The sequence below is a fragment of the Mytilus galloprovincialis genome, chromosome 10 (genome assembly GCF_965363235.1).
Source record: "Mytilus galloprovincialis chromosome 10, xbMytGall1.hap1.1, whole genome shotgun sequence".
In the NCBI taxonomy this organism is placed as follows: Eukaryota; Metazoa; Mollusca; class Bivalvia; order Mytilida; family Mytilidae; genus Mytilus; species Mytilus galloprovincialis.
Window position 1 is genome coordinate 70898642 of NC_134847.1, and position 22069 is coordinate 70920710.

Here is a 22069-nt window from a genome sequence, read left to right on the forward strand (position 1 = left end):
TTCTACAAACCACCTCTGTTCTATGGAAGATAATGATATAACTGGACTAGAAATACACACAACCTGTAATTAACTGCCTTTACAGCGCTTTCACGCTTTGATTATGACTTTGTCCCAGTGTACACTGTATATATTTAATTTACTTTTTTTTTTAAGGTAAAGAAAATATAAATGAAGAGACCGAAAGCCAAGTTGTTACAGAGAAGTACATAGGAGAAGCTGTCAAACAAGAACCCTTAGTTACAGAGGATGTCAAGACGATTGATCTGTCTAAACCAATAGCTGTCACCGATACTACAGAGATAATCATTAAAGGAAAGAAATGTGTCTTAATGCCTAATCCTGATACAGGACAACTCTGTGCTTATCCAGTTGTTCCTCCTCAATGTAAGTGTTTTGCCTGATACAGAACAAACATATCCTTACATCTGTAAAGAAAAAAAAACATATATTAAAGACGAACCCATCTAGTTCAACACTGTTGAATAATAAATACTTGTCAAGATATTTCGTATTGTTTTGTATAGTAAATTTATTGTCACGTCAGTAAAAGCGATTGTCTAGTGGTCAGAATGTACCAGTAAATAATTATATTGTCTGAATGTCCATGGAACCTTTGAAGGTTTTTGCAAACACCTTTTAAAATTCACATGAATTGTTTAACAAAATTGAGAACCAAAATGTAATTGATTTGATAGTATACGTATCACCTATTTCTGTTTTGTGATTATCATATGTTTGTATTCATTCTTTTGTTTAAAAATTTTAGCTAAAAAGAAGCGAGGTCGTCCAAAGAAACCAACTGACCAAGATTATCTACCACCAGCTGGTCAGAACGAGGAAGTAGTTAAAGGAAAACCTGTCAAACGAGTGGTTAATAAAATAGACCAAGCTAATGCTGTAGAGGGCTTACTGGAATTATCAAATACAGGTTTCAAATTTGTACATTTATACTTATCAGGCTTTTTGTTAGTTGGGCCTTAATTTGGGTAGTCAAATCTATGCTGTGTCTATTATTCATGTGTCTATGCCTTGTGCAATGATTTTTTCTGAACAATGAAAACGTCGCATAAGACACATTTTACAGTAAAAATGTACTGTAAATATATAGCAAAAAAAAGATAAGACAAATGCCATAATTTCCAGATATACAGTCTATTTGATTATCTGTAATGTGTTTCAATCAAAGCAGTTCATGAAAAGTATGCATTGGATTGTAACAGCTCAATTATGTAGTTTTATTATCGCTAAAAGTGTTTGTCTACTTGCAGAATTTATTTTTTGATAAATCATAAATTGTATTGCATGATTAGTCACAAGGGAATTTAACCTTATATATTCAATTTGTCAGGAAGAAATTGCAGAGATAGATTATTCTTCATGTAAAAACATATGATTTTTCAAGACTGAAAATCCTTCTGTCACAAAATACCTTTAAATTTTTATGGCTTCAGTTATTTTAATACAACTGCAAAAAAAATTTTAGGATCGTATAATAATGATAGTGGTATGATGTCTTTGTTGTCATCCGAAGACACATTGGTTTCCGAACAATAACTTTAGTTTAAGCGAAAAGATCTTTATGAAATGTTTTCAGAAGGTTCAATACCACAAAAGAAAGGTTGGGATTGATTTTGGGGATGATAGTCCCAACCCTTTAGGAATTAGGGGTCCAAAAGGGGCCCAAAACAAGCATTTTTCTACTTTCAGGATAATAACTTGTGTATTAGTATTTCAATTGCTCTGAAATTGTACCACAATTTTTAAAACCACAAGTAGAAGATTGTGATTCATTTTAGGGGTTAAGGGGCCAACAAGTTAGGAATTCAGGACCAAAAAGGGACCAAAAACAAAATTCTTCTAGTTTCCAGACAACAACTTGTGTGTAACTGTATGGATCTCTCTGAAATTGTACCACAATGTTCCATATAACAAAGGGGAGGCTGGGATTGAGTTTTTGGTTAATTGCCAAAAACAAGTAGTTATTAGGGGTCAAAAAAGGGCCAAAAAGAAGCATGTTTCTAGTTTCCAGACAATAACTTGTCTTTAAGTGTATGTATCTCTCTGAAATTGTACTACAAGGTTCCATACTACAAAGGAAAGGCTAGGATTGAGTTTTGGGGTTATTGCTCCAAGGGGGGTTTAATAAGTGGGGGAGGATTTTTTGTTTACCATATTTTTAAGGGTTTTATAAAAAAATTATAAATTTTTCAAATTTTGATTTTTGAAAAGTTTCAAGAAGAAATCTTCAATTGCACAGTATCACGTAATAAATTTGTAAGATCTTTGACTACATTTATTTTGTGTCAAAAACCTATATTATGTCAAAAATTTGATCACAGTCCAAATTCAGGGAGTATCAAGCTAGAATATTGTGACTAAATTTGTTCAGGGTTTGACCACTGCGGTCGTATCGGGCTGCGCTCAGCAAAGCATTTTATTTTTTTATCTGACAACATTTTTTGGCTCTACATGTAAGGCTTGTGGTTAATAGTAAAGACTGGGATAAATCTTTTATATAAAATGCAATGCATACATTGTACATATATTTTATATAAATTTTATTTATCCTTTTAAGGACCTGATGGAATAAGACGGAGTGGCAGGGCTAGGAAGAAGAAGGCATTAGAAGGTATAAAAATAAATATATTAGTTATTAACCCTTTTGCCAAAGAATCCCAGTTTACCGTTTTACAGGGATCAGATTACATCTATTATGTTTCCCTCTGAAAAACATTGCAAACACAAGTTATCATTCTTTATTGAATACCCAAATGTAAGTGTAAACATGGCACTTCAGTTTGTTGATAACTGTGTCAAAATCAGATGAAATTTACAGATTTTACTTGAATTTGAAATTAGGGAACAAATTTTTGATAGAATTAGGAAGAATTGAAGCCAGACTAGTATACTTTTTAGACATAAAATGCTGTTTTATGTACAAAATACTTGAAATGGAAATCGTCAGTTTAATGAATTTGTACAACATTGTTAAAATTTTCAAACTTTTGCCGTTTTGGGATTGAAAATTATGATTTTTGGTCTAAAAGTCGAATTTCAGGAATTTCTTACATTTTATTGGCCAAAAAATGGAAACTTTTTTTTATGACAAATTTTATCAAAACATGATTAAAACTGTATCTATGGTGTAAGTGAACAAAATAAAGAAATAAATAACTAGAGAAACTAGTTATTGATATTTATTATGAAGTTCTCTCACTTGTGTCACAATAGACAGGGAAGCCATCATCACAGAGTAGCTTCTGTCAGGGCAGCTATCAGAGAAAGGGTTGAATGAAAGAAAACAAATTTTATGTCATGTGCCAACAATCATTAAAACTTTGGTTATGCTTTAGTTTGAAAATAGATGCTGGAAAGTAGTTTCATTCCTGTAAGTCCTTTCATTTTAAAATGTTTTAGGAATAATTTTCCAAACCGACTGTTGATGAGGTGTAAATCTTGACAAATATAATGAAGATATATATTCTTTTAGAATCAGAACATGGCTTTGTTTCCAAGGCAAAAGAAGAACCTCTTGCCTCTTGGCAATTTGTTTATTTTTCCTTTAAAAGGACTCGATACTCAAAAATATTAGACAATGATGTTTTGTATCAGTGCAGCAATGTCACATGCTCAAGTCTATCCAGATTAATTTATCAATGAAATACTTAAGACTTCATTCATACAACCAAACAACTATCATAACGTCTTGTACACATACAAGTAGTTTTACTATAAACTATTTTATTTTACTAATATTATCAATAAAAAAAAAAGTACAGTTTATACAATTGCTGTCAGATATAAATGGCATTTTATTTTTTAATATTGGCTTCATCAGCTTGTCTTAACAGGCTTACATAATATTCTTGCTGATAAGGTCACTATCAACAATTAAAAAGACGTAAAAGTCAACCTTGTAGATTTGGAAAAAGAGCAGACTAATAATGCTGCTGTAAGGCAGCACTCACACCCGTAAAGTGGGAAGAGATTACTATACGTTACAATAACTTGTTTCCCAATCTAATGTAAATAAATATGTTTAAACTAAACAGATAAATGTTTTAGTTGATCCACATCAATTTATACAAATGAAGGCACTTTTCCCAGTTGTTGAGATTTGAAAACTTTGTCATATTGAATTTTTCTGCAAATGGTGTAAACTTTTTTCTATAGACGAAAAAGGTGGTTTTTTTTTTCAATCATTCAGATTATATGGATATAAGAAGATGTTATATGGAAAAATGTTTTAAAGATAAAAAATAAAGATTTTGTGAGAGTAATACTAGATTTAAAAGCTGAGATGAGATATCAATATATTTACGCATTTACAGATTATGAATTAGAAGATAGCGATGAAGAAAATCAGGACCAAAATCAGTCAAGTGTGACAGATGAGAAAGATTATGTACCACCATCTTACACCTTTGCATCTCCAAATACAGGTATTAAATGTTTACACTTAAGTCTGACCAAAATCAGTTAAGTGTGACAGATGAGAAAGATTATGTACCACCATCTTACACCTTTGCATCTCCAAATACAAGTATTAAATGTTTACACTTAAGTCTGACCAAAATCAGTTAAGTGTGACAGATGAGAAAGATTATGTACCACCATCTTACACCTTTGCATCTCCAAATACAGGTATTAAATGTTTACATTTAAGTCTGACCAAAATCAGTCAAGTGTGACAGATGAGAAAGATTATGTACCACCATCTTACACCTTTGCATCTCCAAATACAGGTATTAAATGTTTACACTTAAGTCTGACCAAAATCAGTCAAGTGTGACAGATGAGAAAGATTATGTACCACCATCTTACACCTTTGCATCTCCAAATACAGGTATTAAATGTTTACACTTAAGTCTGACCAAAATCAGTCAAGTGTGACAGATGAGAAAGATTATGTACCACCATCTTACACCTTTGCATCTCCAAATACAGGTATTAAATGTTTACACTTAAGTCTGACCAAAATCAGTTAAGTGTGACAGATGAGAAAGATTATGTACCACCATCTTACACCTTTGCATCTCCAAATACAGGTATTGAATGTTTACACAAAAAGAAAGACTGAACTTAATTCTCATGAGATAAAGAAAAAAGACCATTATTGAAAATATTATTGCATCCTTTGGTTGCAGTGTCAAAAAAAAATCTTATCAAATATGAAAAAATCCGGTATGAAGATTAGTGTGTTATTTAATCTTTTATGTTCTATTTTTGTTTCGTTGCACAACATAAGGAGAAATAATAAATTGTGATATTTTTTTCTAACCCAGAAGATTTACTTCTTAATTCAAGTCACCTTAAATCAATGGAAATGCATTATACATTAGAGCTGTTAAAATTAACATTATGGTAATAAACACTTTTGTTAAATCTTTTAACAGAGTATATTGTTCATAAACAATCTGATTTTACATTGTATGAATTGTTCAAGTTTGCCATCTTCTCTCATGAAATTGGTTGTTTACTTAAACATGTTTCCTTGCAATTGTCATACATTCTTAATTCTATTTGAATATCTTTTTAGTACAATATGTTTCAAATTTTGTATAATTTCTTTGCATATTTGTATATTTTATAGGTTCAAAGAGAGGCCGAGGACGACCAAGACGATACCCTCCTCCAGGACAGGCTAGTACGTCATCCATCCCAGCAGTGTTAATACCAGGAGCTAATGGACAAACATTGATGATGGCTCCTATACAGGTGCTTTTATTAATTCAATACTTTACCTAGAGTTTCATGTGCCTTTGTATTATTCAAAAGCAGGATACTGTTTCTTTAAATTAAGGAAGTACATAGGAGAAATTTTACAAATCAAGAATTTTAAATTGATACTATAAGTTGAAAGAGTATTAGTTAAGGAACAAAATAAGATTAATATTGATAGGTAATGGAGCTCCTTTTTTGAGATATCTGATTTTTAAAAAATGGCAAGAAAAGGCTGACTGACTTTTACCTAATAATTGCATTGGTATACTTTGGATCTCAAATCGAAAGAAAAGAAATCTAGAATCTGCTTATATTTTGGGAAATGACATTTTATGTGCTATATATGAAAAGAAAAATGGGTGTTATGGGACAAAATATTTTACCCTGTTATTGTAGAAAAAAAACCAAGGAGTCTGAACTTCTGACACAAAGTCCAAAACCTCACCTTAGTACATCCTTAATCTTTATTAGGTGTGAGAATGTAAAGACTAAAAATTTACACACAGTGTTTCTTTATGATAAGTATATATTATACGTGGCTGATGATACTGTACACTCAAAAACTAAGAATAATACAATTTGAATTAGTGTTCATTAAAATAATAAACAGCCAAAATTGTCACAGTCCTCAAGATGCCCGCTTTCAACCAGTAGTTTTATTAGTACATCTTATATCATTGTTGATACACTTTTATCTTATAAGAAGCCAATGAGACAACTCTCCATATTTATTTATCATTTGATTTGTTCTAGTTACAAATATGAATAGAATATTTGCTACTGGACCTTAAACAAACAAAAGCAAATAGTCATACTGTAGGTTTTTAGGTTAAATTGGTATTGTTCTGTTTTAATGAGTGTTTAGATATAAATATAAGTTTTGCCTATTAGTAAATATACCTGCAGGAAAAGATGATCTTCTTATCAGATGTATTTTCAAGTAGATTATGTAACAATGGTTGATAACCTATGATTGTTTTAATAATTTTCCCAAGAACTGAATAACATTACAAGGATTCTCAAAGGTCAAGGTGTTTTTAACTGGATGTAACTTATATATTGAAATGTAGTGTAAGAAACAATTAGGGCATATTGATTTACAACTTGAAAAGTAGTCCAACTTGCATGTTGATCCAGATTTTGAATATTTTGATGCAGAAAATGAATAAAAATAGATCTATAAGTTAACCTTTAAAAAAAGACTGATTGCAGTTAAAGGTATAGAAAATAAATTATGTCGGTCAGATATTGAAGAAGCTTTATCAATGATTAAAAAGGAAATAAACTATGTTGGTCAGATATTGAAGAAGCTTTATCAATGATTAAAAAGGAAATAAATTATGTTGGTCAGATATTGAAGAAGCTTTATTAATGATTAAAAAAAAAATTATGTTACATATATGCTAAAAATTAGGCCAGGTTGTTGAAAAAAAATTTGGAAGCATTTTGTCCTATTGCACTATATGTACCAATGCACTTGGCATAATAAACACTCAATTTATCAAGATTTCTAGACAAAACATTTTACATGCTGTACTGTAAATTCTTCTCAATAAAGCCTTCAATGACTAGACCACACCAATAATAGAACACATATTGTAAATTCTTCTCAATAAAGCCTTCAATGACTAGACCACACCAATAATAGAACACATATTGTAAATTCTTCTCAATAAAGCCTTCAATGACTAGACCACACCAATAATAGAACACATATTGTAAATTCTTCTCAATAAAGCCTTCAATGACTAGACCACACCAATAATAGAACACATATTGTAAATTCTTCTCAATAAAGCCTTCAATGACTAGACCACACCAATAATAGAACACATATTGTAAATTCTTCTCAATAAAGCCTTCAATGACTAGACCACACCAATAATAGAACACATATTGTAAATTCTTCTCAATAAAGCCTTCAATGACTAGACCACACCAATAATAGAACACATATTGTAAATTCTTCTCAATAAAGCCTTCAATGACTAGACCACACCAATAACAGAACACATATTGTAAATTCTTCTCAATAAAGCCTTCAATGACTAGACCACACCAATAACAGAACACATATTGTAAATTCTTCTCAATAAAGCCTTCAATGACTAGACCACACCAATAATAGAACACATATTGTAAATTCTTCTCAATAAAGCCTTCAATGACTAGACCACACCAATAATAGAACACATATTGTAAATTCTTCTCAATGAAGCCTTCAATGACTAGACCAAACCAATAATAGAACACATATTGTAAATTCTTCTCAATAAAGCCTTCAATGACTTCAAGACCACACCAATAATAGAACACATATTGAATCGTGTCCTCTCTCCTGTGACTCTCATTGCAGCTCTCAGATTTAGATTTGCTTTCTGCAGCATCATAGATTAGTATACCCTTGCTTTAAAAAAGTGGAGGTATACTGTTTTACCTCTGACTGTCCCTCCGTCAGTCGATCCATCCCATGAATATTTTTCTGGCATTTTTCTCAGGAACTAAAATACAAGAATTTCTGAAATTTGGTTTCAGGGTTTATATAAGTCAGCTTTATGGTGTGATGCTGTTTCAGATTCAATACTCAACAACTTCCTGTTCACCGAACACTTACATATTTTTTACACTTTTGAGATTATCCACTTTCAGCGGGTGTATCATCAGTTAGCAGTAGCTCACAGTTTCTCTTGTTTTAATTTGTGACACATAGAAGAGACATACATGTATTTTTGTGATCACAGCTTATGTGATAGTTGGAAGTGAATGAATTCTCAAATGTTGAAACTATTCTTACTTATATACATGTAGTCTTTATTACTGTCAATTGAGAAATTATTGCTTGCATTTAATATTGTGATTTTTGAAGACTGTAAAAAGCACAGTTGTAAGTATGATTTTAAGAAAAGCTGCATACAGATATATATGTTTCTGATATCAAAATGTGAGTTCTTCTTTTTCACATTTTTGGGATACTCACCCAGTCGCATACTTCACATTAATAAAAGTCTTGCAATAATTTCTGAATTTACAGTATCTATTTAGCAGTAATATATTAATGTCGTCATGTTCAAGTTACACTTTTTGTGCAAGAAACTGAATTTCATATATAAAAGGAAATAAATTGCATTGGTAAATGTTTTTATTAATTTTTTCTTTCTTTTTTTTTAACTTTATATTATATTTTAATAATTGAAGATGTATTATTTCTTTGTAGGGGCTGCAAAATTTCCAGGCCTTCCAAGAACAAGTCAAGTCTTTACCATCACTATTAACTAAAACATCTCAAGGTGTAACAACAATTAATGCCCAGATTATTTCTACTAGCAATGGACAGATTATTTCTACAACTGCTGGTCAGATTGTGACATCAGCTGAGGGTCAGCAGATTATATCGACTAGTGATGGACAGATAATATCAACCAGTGGTGCACAGATTTTGTCCACTGGTGAAGGATCACTTATATCACATAGTGGTGAAGGACAAATATTATCCACTGGTGAAAGTTCACTTATATCACATAGTGAAGGACAAATTTTATCAACTGATGATGGTCAGCTAATATCGACCAGTGAAGGTCAAATAGTGTCATGTGATAACAGCAGTATTATTACCCCTAGTGTTCAACAATCTGTGATAAGTGGGGAGGATAATTATCTTATAGAAACAGGAACAATAGATAGTGTAAATGCCAATGTAACAGGAACTGAGGATACCATTCCTGAAGAGTCCTCAACCAATCCACAGACTGAGGAGGACGATGAGGGAATGGAAATATCTGAGTTAGAAAATGATGATGTTAATGGTAAGGATCTGAACCCTTTTTATACGCCCGTCTTTTAGACGGGACGTATTATGGTATACCGTTGTCCGTCCGTCGTCCACACTTCGGACAATAACTTAAAAACACTTTCACCAATTTCCATGAAACTTAAGTGAATTGTTTATATCTATTGACGTAAGCTCCCTTTCGTTTTTTTTTAATTTCAGATTTTAAGTTTTGGATTTATGGGGCTTTATTCATAAAAAAGGGGGGATTTTCAACACTTCGGACAATAACTCAAAAAGGCTTTCACCAATGTCCATGAAACTTTGGTGAATTGTTTATATCTATTGATGTAAGCTCCCTTTCAATTTTTATAAATTTCAGATTTTAAGTTTTGGATTTATGGGGCTTTATTCATAAAAAAGGGGGATTTTTAACACTTCGGACAATAACTCAAAAAGGCTTTCACCAATGTCCATGAAACTTTGGTGAATTGTTTATATCTAATGATGTAAGCTCCCTTTCAATTTTTATAAATTTCAGATTTTAAGTTTTTGATTTATGGGGCTTTATTCATAAAAAAAGGGGGATTTTTAACACTTCGGACAATAACTCAAAAAGGCTTTCACCAATGTCCATGAAACTTTGGTGAATTGTTTATATCTATTGATGTAACAAATAATACTTAATAAAATCTGATGAAAACATAAAATTTGTAAAATCTTTAGTTCAATTTAAATTAAATTTCTTGTAAAAAATAGGTTCCATGAATGTCATACGTTTGTACTATTATTGAATGGTTGCAAGGATGAAAGCACATTAGCAGTCCCTGAGATACTAACTGTTCCCTGAGGCATATATCATTTTATGATAACATTTTTACTATCTAAGCTATGGATAAAAATCAAATACTGTTTTTGCATATAGGATGTTTTACTCTTGTTAAAATTGGTTGCAATTGAAATCACAAATGATACCTTAGCATTGCAGCTTTTTTATAGAGTTCGGTTTCGGTGGAAGGGTTGAGCGCAATAAAAAATGTTATAAAACATAACTAGTCTACAATAGCACATAATAAGTGAACAAGTGACAACATGAAAATCCTAACATGTGACTAAATATTCCTTCAATGTTAAAGGGTGTCATTTTATGAAAAAAATAAGGAAATCAAGTCTCCTAAACATTTATCAATATGATCATCTTGTTAATATTCTAAACAATAAAAAGGTAATAATCATTATCCACCATATTAAGCACCATTTGAACAACTTTTGCATACATCTTCGTATTATTTAGTATGGATTCCTTACTGTGTTCAACAGAATCTAACTATGAGCAATATACCCCAAGAAAATTACCTTCTTTCAAACTACTATAAAATTTGGAAATCAGCCATAGAATTACTAAAACCCATAATCATATATCACTTTCCTTATATTGCATTGAAGACTTCTATGTTATATGCCAATGTTAATGATATTTGTTTTTTATGCTAAATATTGAAAAGCTGAACTAGGTTTAATCATCAGTGTCTTCTTCACTGTAATCACTGTCCTCATCATCAGAAAAATCCTCATTTTCATTCCCAGAAGAGGCCTCCTCATCATCAATGAAATCTTTATCTTCATCATCAGTGAAATCCTTACTTTCATCACCTACTTCCTCATTTAGATTATAACTTTCAGTAGAGTCACTTTCACCATCTTCACTTTCCCTGTTATCTTCTTGCTGCTCCTCATTGTCATTGTAGTCTTTTTTGCCATTTTTATACGCCCGTCGTCAATGAAATCCTTACTTTCATCACCTACTTCCTCATTTAGATCATAACTTTCAGTAGAGTCACTTTCACCATCTTCACTTTCCCTGTTATCTTCTTGCTTCTCCTCATTGTCATTGTAGTCTTTTTTGCCATTTTTATACGCCCGTCGTCTTTCAAACAACGGACGTATCATGCGCTAAAGCGCAGCCCTTTATTTACTAAAGGTTTAATTCTGATGATTGTTATTTTTTAGTAAATTACATGCAATATAAAATTAAAAAGATATGGTATCATTAACACAGAGAAAACTGTCTAAAAGAATCCACATTACAGGGATGTAAGTGACACTGTACAGCCTCAAACAATGAGCAAAACCTATATTTTACATGTGCAAACACTTCTAACATTTATATTATAGTAAAATTATCGAATGTGTATTGAAATCTTTATTCATTTACCTTTAATTGCTTTAATTATTCATTTCCTACATGATAGATAGATGGAAAATAAAAGTTAAAAAAAGACTTTGATAAAAGAAAGACTTTGATAGTGTGCAAGTTGATGAATTACATATTTATTCTAGCATTGAATGTTTATGATTTTTCCATTTTACAGAGGATACTGATGACTTAGGAGAAGAAGCAGTATCAGCACAAGCCATGGTTTCCTCCATCATAAATCCAGGTATAAAACAAATATACAGTAATATTATATTATCTTTAAATTGTTAAAAATTATTCAGAAGTACATGTATCTTTAGACAGATAATAGAATGCAACATCGTGTTGAAAATTCAAAGAACAAATGACTTGAATTCTGTTTAGATAATATTTTTCTGAATTTTCGTGAAAACAGTCTTCTATATATTGCTCAATCCTCTTAGCTTTCATGTTTTGGCAATGCAGGTTAAACAATTTGCCTCTCCTTGAGGGAAAAAATCCCATTTTAATTAGATATATAACTAAGTGGTCATTTTAGGGTGTAATTATTTATGTAGTACATTGAATGTATTTAGAATTGGTGGGTTTTTTTTTAATTTTTTTTATCTTAGTTAAAAACATGAAACAATTGAAAAATTTAGGGAAACAGTATATACAGTTCATGTGACTTCCAGTTCTGTTTTGTCTATTTTTCAGTAGCAGTAAATAATCTATGTATCACAGTTGAAGGAGTTATTAAGTTATCTCCCTTAGACTAGAAATCTGTTAAATTAATGAGTAACCAAACAAGATGAAATTAAACTAAGGTCTTCACTAGCTGTGGTATTTGTCAATGATACAGGTTTACCTTAACCAGATTGATGTAGTGGTATTGAGGTGGAACTATTAATTTTGTTAGATATTATCACTGGATGGTCATGTATAAAAAATACCTTCAATGACTGGTTCCCCTATCAATTCTGATTGAAGTATCAGTTGTCATCGCAAAATAAGAATTACCATGACACAAATTCTTTGTCTGTGCAGTGAATCATTAACACTCTGCTGTGTGATAATATCAACATATTATAGACTTTAAAGAAATCTAACAAATACTGTCACTAATTGCCTGACAAACTAATCCCAAAATAGAGAAACAATTAATTCTCACTACAATTACAGAAAAATCCAACAACTGATCACATCAATATATTTTTTAGAAGACTTTGCAGAAATAAATGTACAATCAGGGAAAATAATTCTGATGGCCTGCATAACAATTTCAATGTACAAACCAGCCAAACTGTTATTTTTTTGTTATCTCTAATCTTAACTTAAGTAGTTTATTTTTATGATTTAATGAAACGAAGAAAGATTATTTTCCCATTTTAGAAGTTGGCAGTGAGGGATTGAAGCCTGAAGTTGGAACAACAAGTGAAGGTCAGACCATTCTACAAATTCCAGAAGATCTCTTGCCCATATTTATGCCAAAGAAAGACCCTATCAAATTGGGTAAGTTAATGGACTGTTTTTATATCTATTTGTGACATCATTTAACGACCCATAAGAACATTGATGACTATTCATTGGTGCATCGCAAACAGACCTATGTGTGACATATTCAAAGTTAGTTCCAGTTGAATGTAGAAAATGGTATGTGCTTGCTTACATATTGCACAAAAAGTCTGGAATATATACATTGTAAGTTAACATTTAAGACAGAATAATCACTTTAGATGTATGTTTCATTATAATACGTTATTCTGATTGACTACACTGCAATCTCGCGTTATTCCTTAATCAACATTATTAACATCATTCATGATGACACGAGGTCCCACAATAAAGTGCACAGGTAAATTTTTAAAAAACTTGATAAAATCGTGTTTTCATGATCCTAGCTTCAACGCTTTTACACCCCAATGAAGTTGCAAAAAAGAAGCATTTGATTCTTAAATAAAACACCTACTGTAATTTCAGAAATTATTGCATTGATTTAATAAATGCAAACAATGCAACAATATCAGTTTCGCAATAATAAAAGCGAGCATACTTAAGTTCAGTACTGATTATCCATCTCAAAATATTTGCAATCGCATTAATTAGATCATGCATTTTAACCAGTAATGACTGAATTGCAAAGATAAATGCATGCATTAGTTTCTGAATTTATAGTACATGTATAGGATATGATAAAACATATTTGACACAATATCTTCATATTTTTAGCCTTTATATTCATTGGTTATCTTATCCTAGCTGCACATGACTATTTTTTCCAATGATATTTTTTTTAAATATATATGCAATTTATTTTTTTAAAGAAATGCATTTTAAAATCATGAAAAAGACAGTCTAAACAAATATGATTTCATGCAGTTATAGAATAAATAATATGTCCTTTTTAGTAGGAAGCCTACACATGAATAATAAGCCTAAAATATTGACAGATCTATATAGCACATATAATCTAAACATTGTGTTACAAATAAAGGCACTTCTTATATCTATCATATGTAAAACAAAAAAATTATATGTAAAAACAATGACCTACTAATCACCATGTTCTTGATTTTGGTTAAAAAATTTGCAAACATGTGTTTTCTTTTTAATATATATAAATTGCAAATACAATTTACTGAACATTATTTGAAAAATTAAATTACAAGATCTTTTTTTTTTAATTTGAATGAAAGGTAAACCTTGACCTACATTTCTTTTCTCATCTTTTAGACTGACAACAAAACTTGGTTATGTAAAGGTCTAAAAAGTAAAGGTTTCTATTTAAGATTGACATGTTACACTTTTTTGCCTTACGATATGGAATATGCATATGAATAAAAGTGCAGTGAATTTTTAGGCAGAAAAACGCTTTCTTTTTTTCAGTAGATATTTTTTGCCTTTAATATTGAATTTGTCTTTATTAAGTTTGCAGCTGTATATTGTAATAAATATTGTACTTTTTAAACAAATTAACTTACATTTATCATGTTTTATCCTAAAATTTGAGTTCCTTTTAGCCCCCTCCCCCCTTTATTTTTTTTTTATTATTGAATTCTATTTATAAGTTTAAGCCAAAATGTCATGGTGCAAATGAGATATACCACAATGGGATAGACCTCAGGGGTATAACTTATACTTATAGGTGTTCCCAGGTTTTACTTGTAATTACTAAAGTTGGCTTTTTTATGAATGGACAATTTGGACCCTATCAGTTATATATAGAGATTCATCTGGTTGCACACATTTACATTTAATTACAGACATAAATTTGTAGATTTTTATGGAAGTTTATCTGTCTGTCAGTCTTCAATCATGATAAGGAAAAGATAATTTGAAATAAAGCATTGCATTCTTGTTAAGTACATGATGTATTGTGGACTATATATTGGACATGAACATGTATCAGTGTGTAAGGGAAAATCCTAATACACAAGTGCATTAATTTGTCTTTTGATACAGGATAGGTTTTTATATGAAATTTGAATTTATTAGTGTGTAAAAAAAACCAACGCACAAGTGCATTCATTAGTCTTTTGATACAGGATAGTATATGAATTTGGAATTTCTTATACTTATACTTATTTGATTGTTCAGAAAAAGTAATAGGTGCAGAGGCAATTTAAGGGGGCAGGGGGCAGTGGCCAGTGCCCCCTCCCTTTTGGGGGGGTAAAAATTTGGTTAATTATTTTGGAAATGACAGAAGCATGACTAGAGCGGACCCCCACTTTTGATAATGCCTGGATCCCCCACTAAACTTAAACTGTACATTTAAAGGTGGACTGCAAAATGACAGATCTATAGAAAAGTGATATTATATTGGTTTGGAAATCGTAAACAAGATGATTATGTGATGCATCTGCTCACTGTTGCGTGGTTCAAATCCTTAGCATATCATCATACATCAAAGCACAGATGCATTGTTTTAATTCTCATAGCATACTGAAGTTGAATATAAATGTAGTTAATTGTTTTAGGATATACCTTTATGCTTTATGTGGTGTCTTATATTATTAGTTCCAATACTGTTATCAGAGGCGGATTTAGAGGGGGCCCCAGGGGCCTGGGCCCCCCCTTTTTGGAAAAAAATTTGGTTGCTTATATAAGGAATCACTGAAGCGTGACTGGAGCCGGCCCCCTCTTAGGTCAGTCAGTGGGCCCCCACTTAGGAAAATTTCTGGATCCGCCACTGGTTATATAGTTATTTTCTGAAGCACTAAGTTTTTGTGTCTACTAGTAAAGTCTATGAAATCAAATTATCCGATGACTTATACATACCATTTACACTGTAAATCTATTAATTATCATGTGCATTGTCAAAATTTGACTGAAATGCACAAATTTATTAAGTTTTATCAGAAATATAATCCATAGAGATATTTATGTTTAGAATGAAATGGTAGGTTTTAATTATGCAGTTTGATCCAAGTCACATTTCTCACACTTATAAAAAAAACCTTGGCATTAGATATTTGAATTTATAGTAAATGAATCCACCTGTATATTGGGGAAATGATTTGTGCTAAATGTGCAGAAATTTAAAGAAAGGAAGCAAGCTTATCATCAATATAGATTATCTACAATTTGGGGAATTTTAATAAGAACCATAGATTTATATTTTTTATGGTAGTTATCTTTTTGTCAGTCTTCAGTCAAGATAAGCACTTTAAAATATCTTGGATATTAAACATAAGAGTAAAACATGACTAGACATTATACAGATCTATATCTTTAGATCTACAGAAAGGGAACTGTTTAGTAGACTATAGTATACAATAAAGATCACTCTCAGCATCTGCCATTTGAAGTCATTGAAACCTGCATGTAGATTTGTCACTTATAACTGTCTTATTGGATTTTATACTCTTAGAGCAGCTTATATTTCAGTAGCAGATCCAGAAATTTTCATAAGTGGGGCCCATTCCAGTCATGCTTCAGTGATTCCCTATATAATCAAACAATTTTTTCCCACTAAAATGGCGGGGGGGGGGGGGGGGGGGCTCATCCTAAATCCACCTCTGTATTCAACACGAAAACTGATATGCTCTGTTTATGATAATAATATTTATTGAGTTAAAGAGAAACATTATATTAAATGATTAGCAAAGCAAGATCTGCAAATAAGTCAACATGGCTGAAATTGTCAGAAGTCATTAAATGTAAATGATAATTTTTACGTATTTTGTGTTTGTTGCCTATTGTCTTGAAGAAAAAAAGTCCAGGAATGCAGATTTGTCAGGCAAAACATTTCTATTAAGTATGGCAAAAAAACTGAAAACCTTCTTAATAAATGTTAGGTAACAATCTTGAAATTAATATGTTTTCCTTCATATATCACTTTTTAATTGTGTTTTAACTTTTAATTATATGTCCTGAAGTAGTTGGATTTTTTTGGTACCTGAGTATGCTCAGGATTTTTAGCAGTGTTAATTAAGACTTTTTGTGTGCATAAAATGCAACCCCTTATGTAACACACTTATTCAACATATGATATAATGCCTTTTCAAGTTTATAGCACAAAGTCATATGTTTTTGCAATAATATCTCAAAAGAAAGCGCTTTCTTGTGACAGAAAAAGGTTTCCATACTTCAGTACCATTCATAAATTAATTGACATGCACCATGCATATTGAGTTTTGTGAATGGAATCTTTGGTAGTGTTACAAAGAATGGAATTTGAGCCTATCACTGTCATGAGTCTCTCACAGGCACTTCCATTCATAACACAACCTAATCATTCCTCCTCATATTGAAACACTTGATTCCAGAATATACGGAGACTTGTGTTACTGACAGAATTCCTCAGACATAACTTGTAATTACTAACTCCTGCTTACTGCCATTTTCTGCTAGGTATAAACATTACAGAAACCTATTAATCTTCATGTAGCTTAGTGGGAGTAGCCAAGATGTCAAAATGAAATATTTTTTTGGAATATGAATTAGTGTTTTATTTGTCCTGAGTAAGGACAGTTTTATTCACCCACAAAATTATCAATTTAGTGGCTGGTGCCTATCTGCAGGGGGCAGTGATTGATATGTTTGATGTGGTGATTTGACACTTGTTCTAGTAATCCATGTTTCAGTACTGACCACTTGCCATACTTTGTGGTATTAATCCCTACCATCTGAACTGTATACTACTGGTATGATACTAATTAATGATTTCCTGGTCAGTGTATATGACTCTGTGAGTTCCTGGCAATAAATGTTAGCATCAAATATTTTAATAGTTTGAAGATGTTCTCATGTTAAAAAAAAACATAGCCATTAGACAGAAGGCTACATTTCAAATAGGCACTTGTAACATTAGCTAGGACAAGATCAGATTTCAGAAATTGATACATAGATAAATTTGTTTCATTTTTCAGCAGTTATACAAACAATTTACTAATTACTTCTACCTTAAAATCATGAATATCAAATTGTACCTAAGTCTATATTAGAAGATGTCTTGAGGCTTAAGATCTTGTATTAATCACTGTGAAGACATCCAACAACTGTCAAGACTAAATTAGCAGTTAAAGTCATGTCCCATATAAAGTTAGGTCCTTTATTAATATTGCAGGGAATTTTTGTTGTAAGTGAAAATTGCACTTTATCTTTTTTATTCCAAGCCAAATATATATTCTGTCTAACTGGTCCAGAGAGAACTTATATATACATTGACCTATAATGATTTACTTTTATAAATTGTTCTTTGGATGGAGAGTTGTCTCATTGTCACTCACACCACATCTTCCTATATCTATGTATATAACTGTTTCAGTTGACCTTGCTTGACTAACCTACCAAGCTGAGTACATCTGAACATACTTGACAACTGAAATGATATGGAAACCACAGCAGATATAATTTCATCTGAAACATAAAATTTTCTGAATTACCGGTAACTGTGTAAAATAATCCAACCAAGCATGCCCTTTTCATTGATATTTTGGTGTATAAAACTATATCCAATAATTTTGACAAATAGAATGACAAGAGTGGTAAATTTTATGGATAGGCTTGGATAATCTTATATGTCCTTTTTTCTCAGCCTTTAATTTCAGTAAAGAAAAACTTGGTGACTAAGGTTGTAGTAGTCTTTACAGATAATGAAATAGGTCTTAATTATCAAATGCAACACATAATTTGTTGCACGAATCCATTCTATGAAACTCTTTGAAGATTTCAGTTCACTGAGAAATTTTATAGTTTAGATAAAAAGCATACCTATTATTTGGCTCATAAAGAACTGAGAGTTTGCCTATGAAGAGCACACTTTTATAATGTTTTCAAGTGCCAATTTTTCCTCATTTGAAGTCTGATTTACAAAGATTATAGACCTTGCTATTTTTTGCACATTTCCTCACCAGGAGGTGTGTTAAAGTAAGATTGAAGCAAGTAGTTGTCAATTATCTCACATGTTTTTCATTTTCCTTTGTGCATGATATTATGACACGAGACAAGAAAATTTGTGTTTAGAAATCAAGATTTTTTTGAGAAACCAGAAATAATCTTCTATAAATTCCTACTTAACCAGGGAAATGAGGTAAAAATGTATTTACAACCATCTTTTGATTGATTGATTGATGTTATTAGGGCCCCGCCTTTAGGCGGGTACCCTATAGTGATCAGTCTGTCCGTCCGTCCGTCCGTAACACTTTTGTGTCCGCTCCATATCTAGAGAACCATTATGATTTCATACTTTATACTTTACATGTTTATTAACCACCACCAGAGGGCGTGTCATGATGTATGTGCAACTTCCTAGGTCAAAGGTCAAGGTAAAAAAACTTTGGTTTCAGTTGACAACCCTGTGTCCTGTGGTGAAGATCGTGTCCGCTCTATATCTTGAGAACCGTTATGTTTTCAAAGTTTATACTTGACATGTATATGAACCAACACCAGAGGGTGTGTCATAATGTATGAACGACTGCCTAGGGCAAAGTTCAAGGTCAAAAACTTTGGTTTCAGTTGACAACCCCATGTCCTATGGTAAAGATTGTGTCCGCTCTATATCTTGAGAACCGTTATCATTTTGAAGTTTATACCTGAAATGTATATAAACCAATATCAGAGGGTATGTCATAATTTATGTACAACTTCCTAGGTCAAAGGTCAAGGTCAAAAACTTTGGTTTCAGTTGACAACCCCATGTCCTATGGTAAAGATCGTGTCCGCTCTATATCTTGAGAACCGTTGTCATTTCAAAGTTTATACTTGACATGTATATAAACCAACACCAAAGGGTGTGTCATAATTTATGTGCAACTTCCTAGGTCAAAGGTCAAGGTCAAAAACTTTGGTTTCAGTTGACAACCCCATGTCCTATGGTAAAGATCGTGTCCGCTCTATATCTTGAGAACCGTTCTCATTTCAAAGTTTATACTTGACATGTTTATAAACCAACACCAAAGGGTGTGTCATAATTTATTTACAACTTCCTAGGTCAAAGGTCAAGGTCAAAAACTTTGATTTCAGTTGACAAACCCATCTCCTATGGTAAAGATACAATTTTTTAATGCACATTATTCACAGCGGGGCCCACAGAGATGGCTCCCATCTCAATGATATCTAGTTCACACATGTCTCCTGCTTTCATTACAACTTTGGATATTTGTCTCATCTGCAACTTTTCGTTGCTGTATGAGGGACATAGAAATTTCATTCCATCAGTGGCAGATCCAGAAATTTTTAAACAGGGTGCACTGACTGCCCATGAAAGGGCTTGCTCATGTCATGATTTCCTATATAATCAACCAAATTTTTTTCACAAAAAGGGGGCTGGCCCTCTGGCCCCCTCTAAATCAGGCATTGTCCAATGGCAGTAGGGTGCAATCTATTGGTATTAAGCCTAAAATCCAGAAGTTAGATGGTTACTTCATGTTTGTCAAGTTTCCTGGTCACCTATATAATCCTTTGCTTTTATCTAAAAATATTTAAAAAGAAGATGAATCTAAACTTATTCTGAGCATGAAAAATGAATTGGAAAAAGATAAAAGGGAATGTTTTGCTTGTCACAACTAATTTGAAGAAAACAAATTTAACCTAGACATATTCATCAAGGTTTTTGTTCCGGCAATTTGGGCTCCTTGAGGGCAGTCTTTGAATGGCACTGGTCAAATTTTTGTGAATATGATATTCATCAGGTCATAGAATATAAATAATCTGTTAGTTTTCAATGATATATAAAAAATCTCCGCCCATAACACTATAAATGAAATGTGCAAGGTTAACAATATTATATTTGGTTGACAGAGGGTTGACATTGCTTTCCAAATGAATCTGGTTTTCTATGAGAAATGGTTTCATTCATATATATATACATGACATGAGGGTTATAATCATAAAGGCATCTGCAAAATAAACTGATTAGACAGTTATGTAATTCAGCCAAAAACATTATTTATAAATGAGTGCTGTGACATTATAGTTATCAGTGAATGAGTGTTGACATGAATGTTAATTATAGAAAAATGTAAACTAGTTTGCCATGGTCAAAAGAGCAAGAGAAATATTTTAAGGATTGTTTTATTCAAGGACCATCAGCTGCTATTTTTATTACGATCACAGTGTCAGACAACTACTTTCTGTTTTCCGATCATCTGTGATACATGTACTTTCTGTTTTCAGATACATTGAATTACATGTGGGAATATGTATACTATAGCAGGGAAAAGTGTGCATTGTGGTTTAACTTTAGAAATAACTAATTAGTAACCAAAAAGATATTTTATTTTAAAATGTCATTTACAAAGACATATGCATGTCTTTTTAAGTTCAAATGTTTAAATTTTTTGTCGAGCCTGCATCATTTGTCGCAGAAAGCTCAACATAGGGATACTGATCTGGCGGCCACGGCGTTAGCTAACTTCTTAAAAACTTTATATTTTAGAAGATGGAAGACCTGGATGCTTCATACTTTGTAATAAGATGTCTCATGTTAATAATTTTCTGTCAGTCACATATGTCCAGTGTCCTTGACCTCATTTTTATGGTTTAGTGACTACTTGGAAAAAAAGTTAAGATTTTTTGTAATGTTAAATTCTCTCTAATGATAAGTAATAGGATAACTATATTTGGTAACATAAGGTCCTCATGTCTGTCAGACAGTTTTCACTTGACCTTGACTTCATTTCATGGATCAGTGAACAAGGTTAAGTTTTGGTGGTCAATATAAAAAAGAAGATGTGGTATGATTGCCAATGAGACAACTATCCACAAAAGACCAAAATGACACAGACAACTTTAGGTCACCGTACGGCCTTCACAAATGAGCAAAACCCATACCGCATAGTCAGCTATAAAAGGCCCCGATAAGACAATATAAAACAATTCAAACGAGAAAACAAGTCCATATCTCAGATACTATAAGCAATAAGTCTAGTATATTCATTGCATTGAAGGACTGTAAG

The 22069-nt window shown here is 31.8% G+C and overlaps 1 protein-coding gene across 2 annotated transcripts in view; it reads left to right on the plus strand.

Annotated features, from left to right (window-relative positions):
* Window positions 1-22069, plus strand: part of LOC143048286 (uncharacterized) — a 142599-nt gene that overhangs the window by 10848 nt on the left and 109682 nt on the right. For both annotated transcript variants that reach the window (XM_076221873.1, XM_076221874.1), the window contains exons 4-11: window positions 157-387; window positions 770-931; window positions 2579-2632; window positions 4335-4445; window positions 5597-5721; window positions 8942-9530; window positions 11866-11934; window positions 13062-13181. In XM_076221873.1, the coding sequence (XP_076077988.1) occupies window positions 157-387; window positions 770-931; window positions 2579-2632; window positions 4335-4445; window positions 5597-5721; window positions 8942-9530; window positions 11866-11934; window positions 13062-13181 (1461 nt within the window). The remainder of the gene's footprint in view (window positions 1-156; window positions 388-769; window positions 932-2578; window positions 2633-4334; window positions 4446-5596; window positions 5722-8941; window positions 9531-11865; window positions 11935-13061; window positions 13182-22069) is intronic.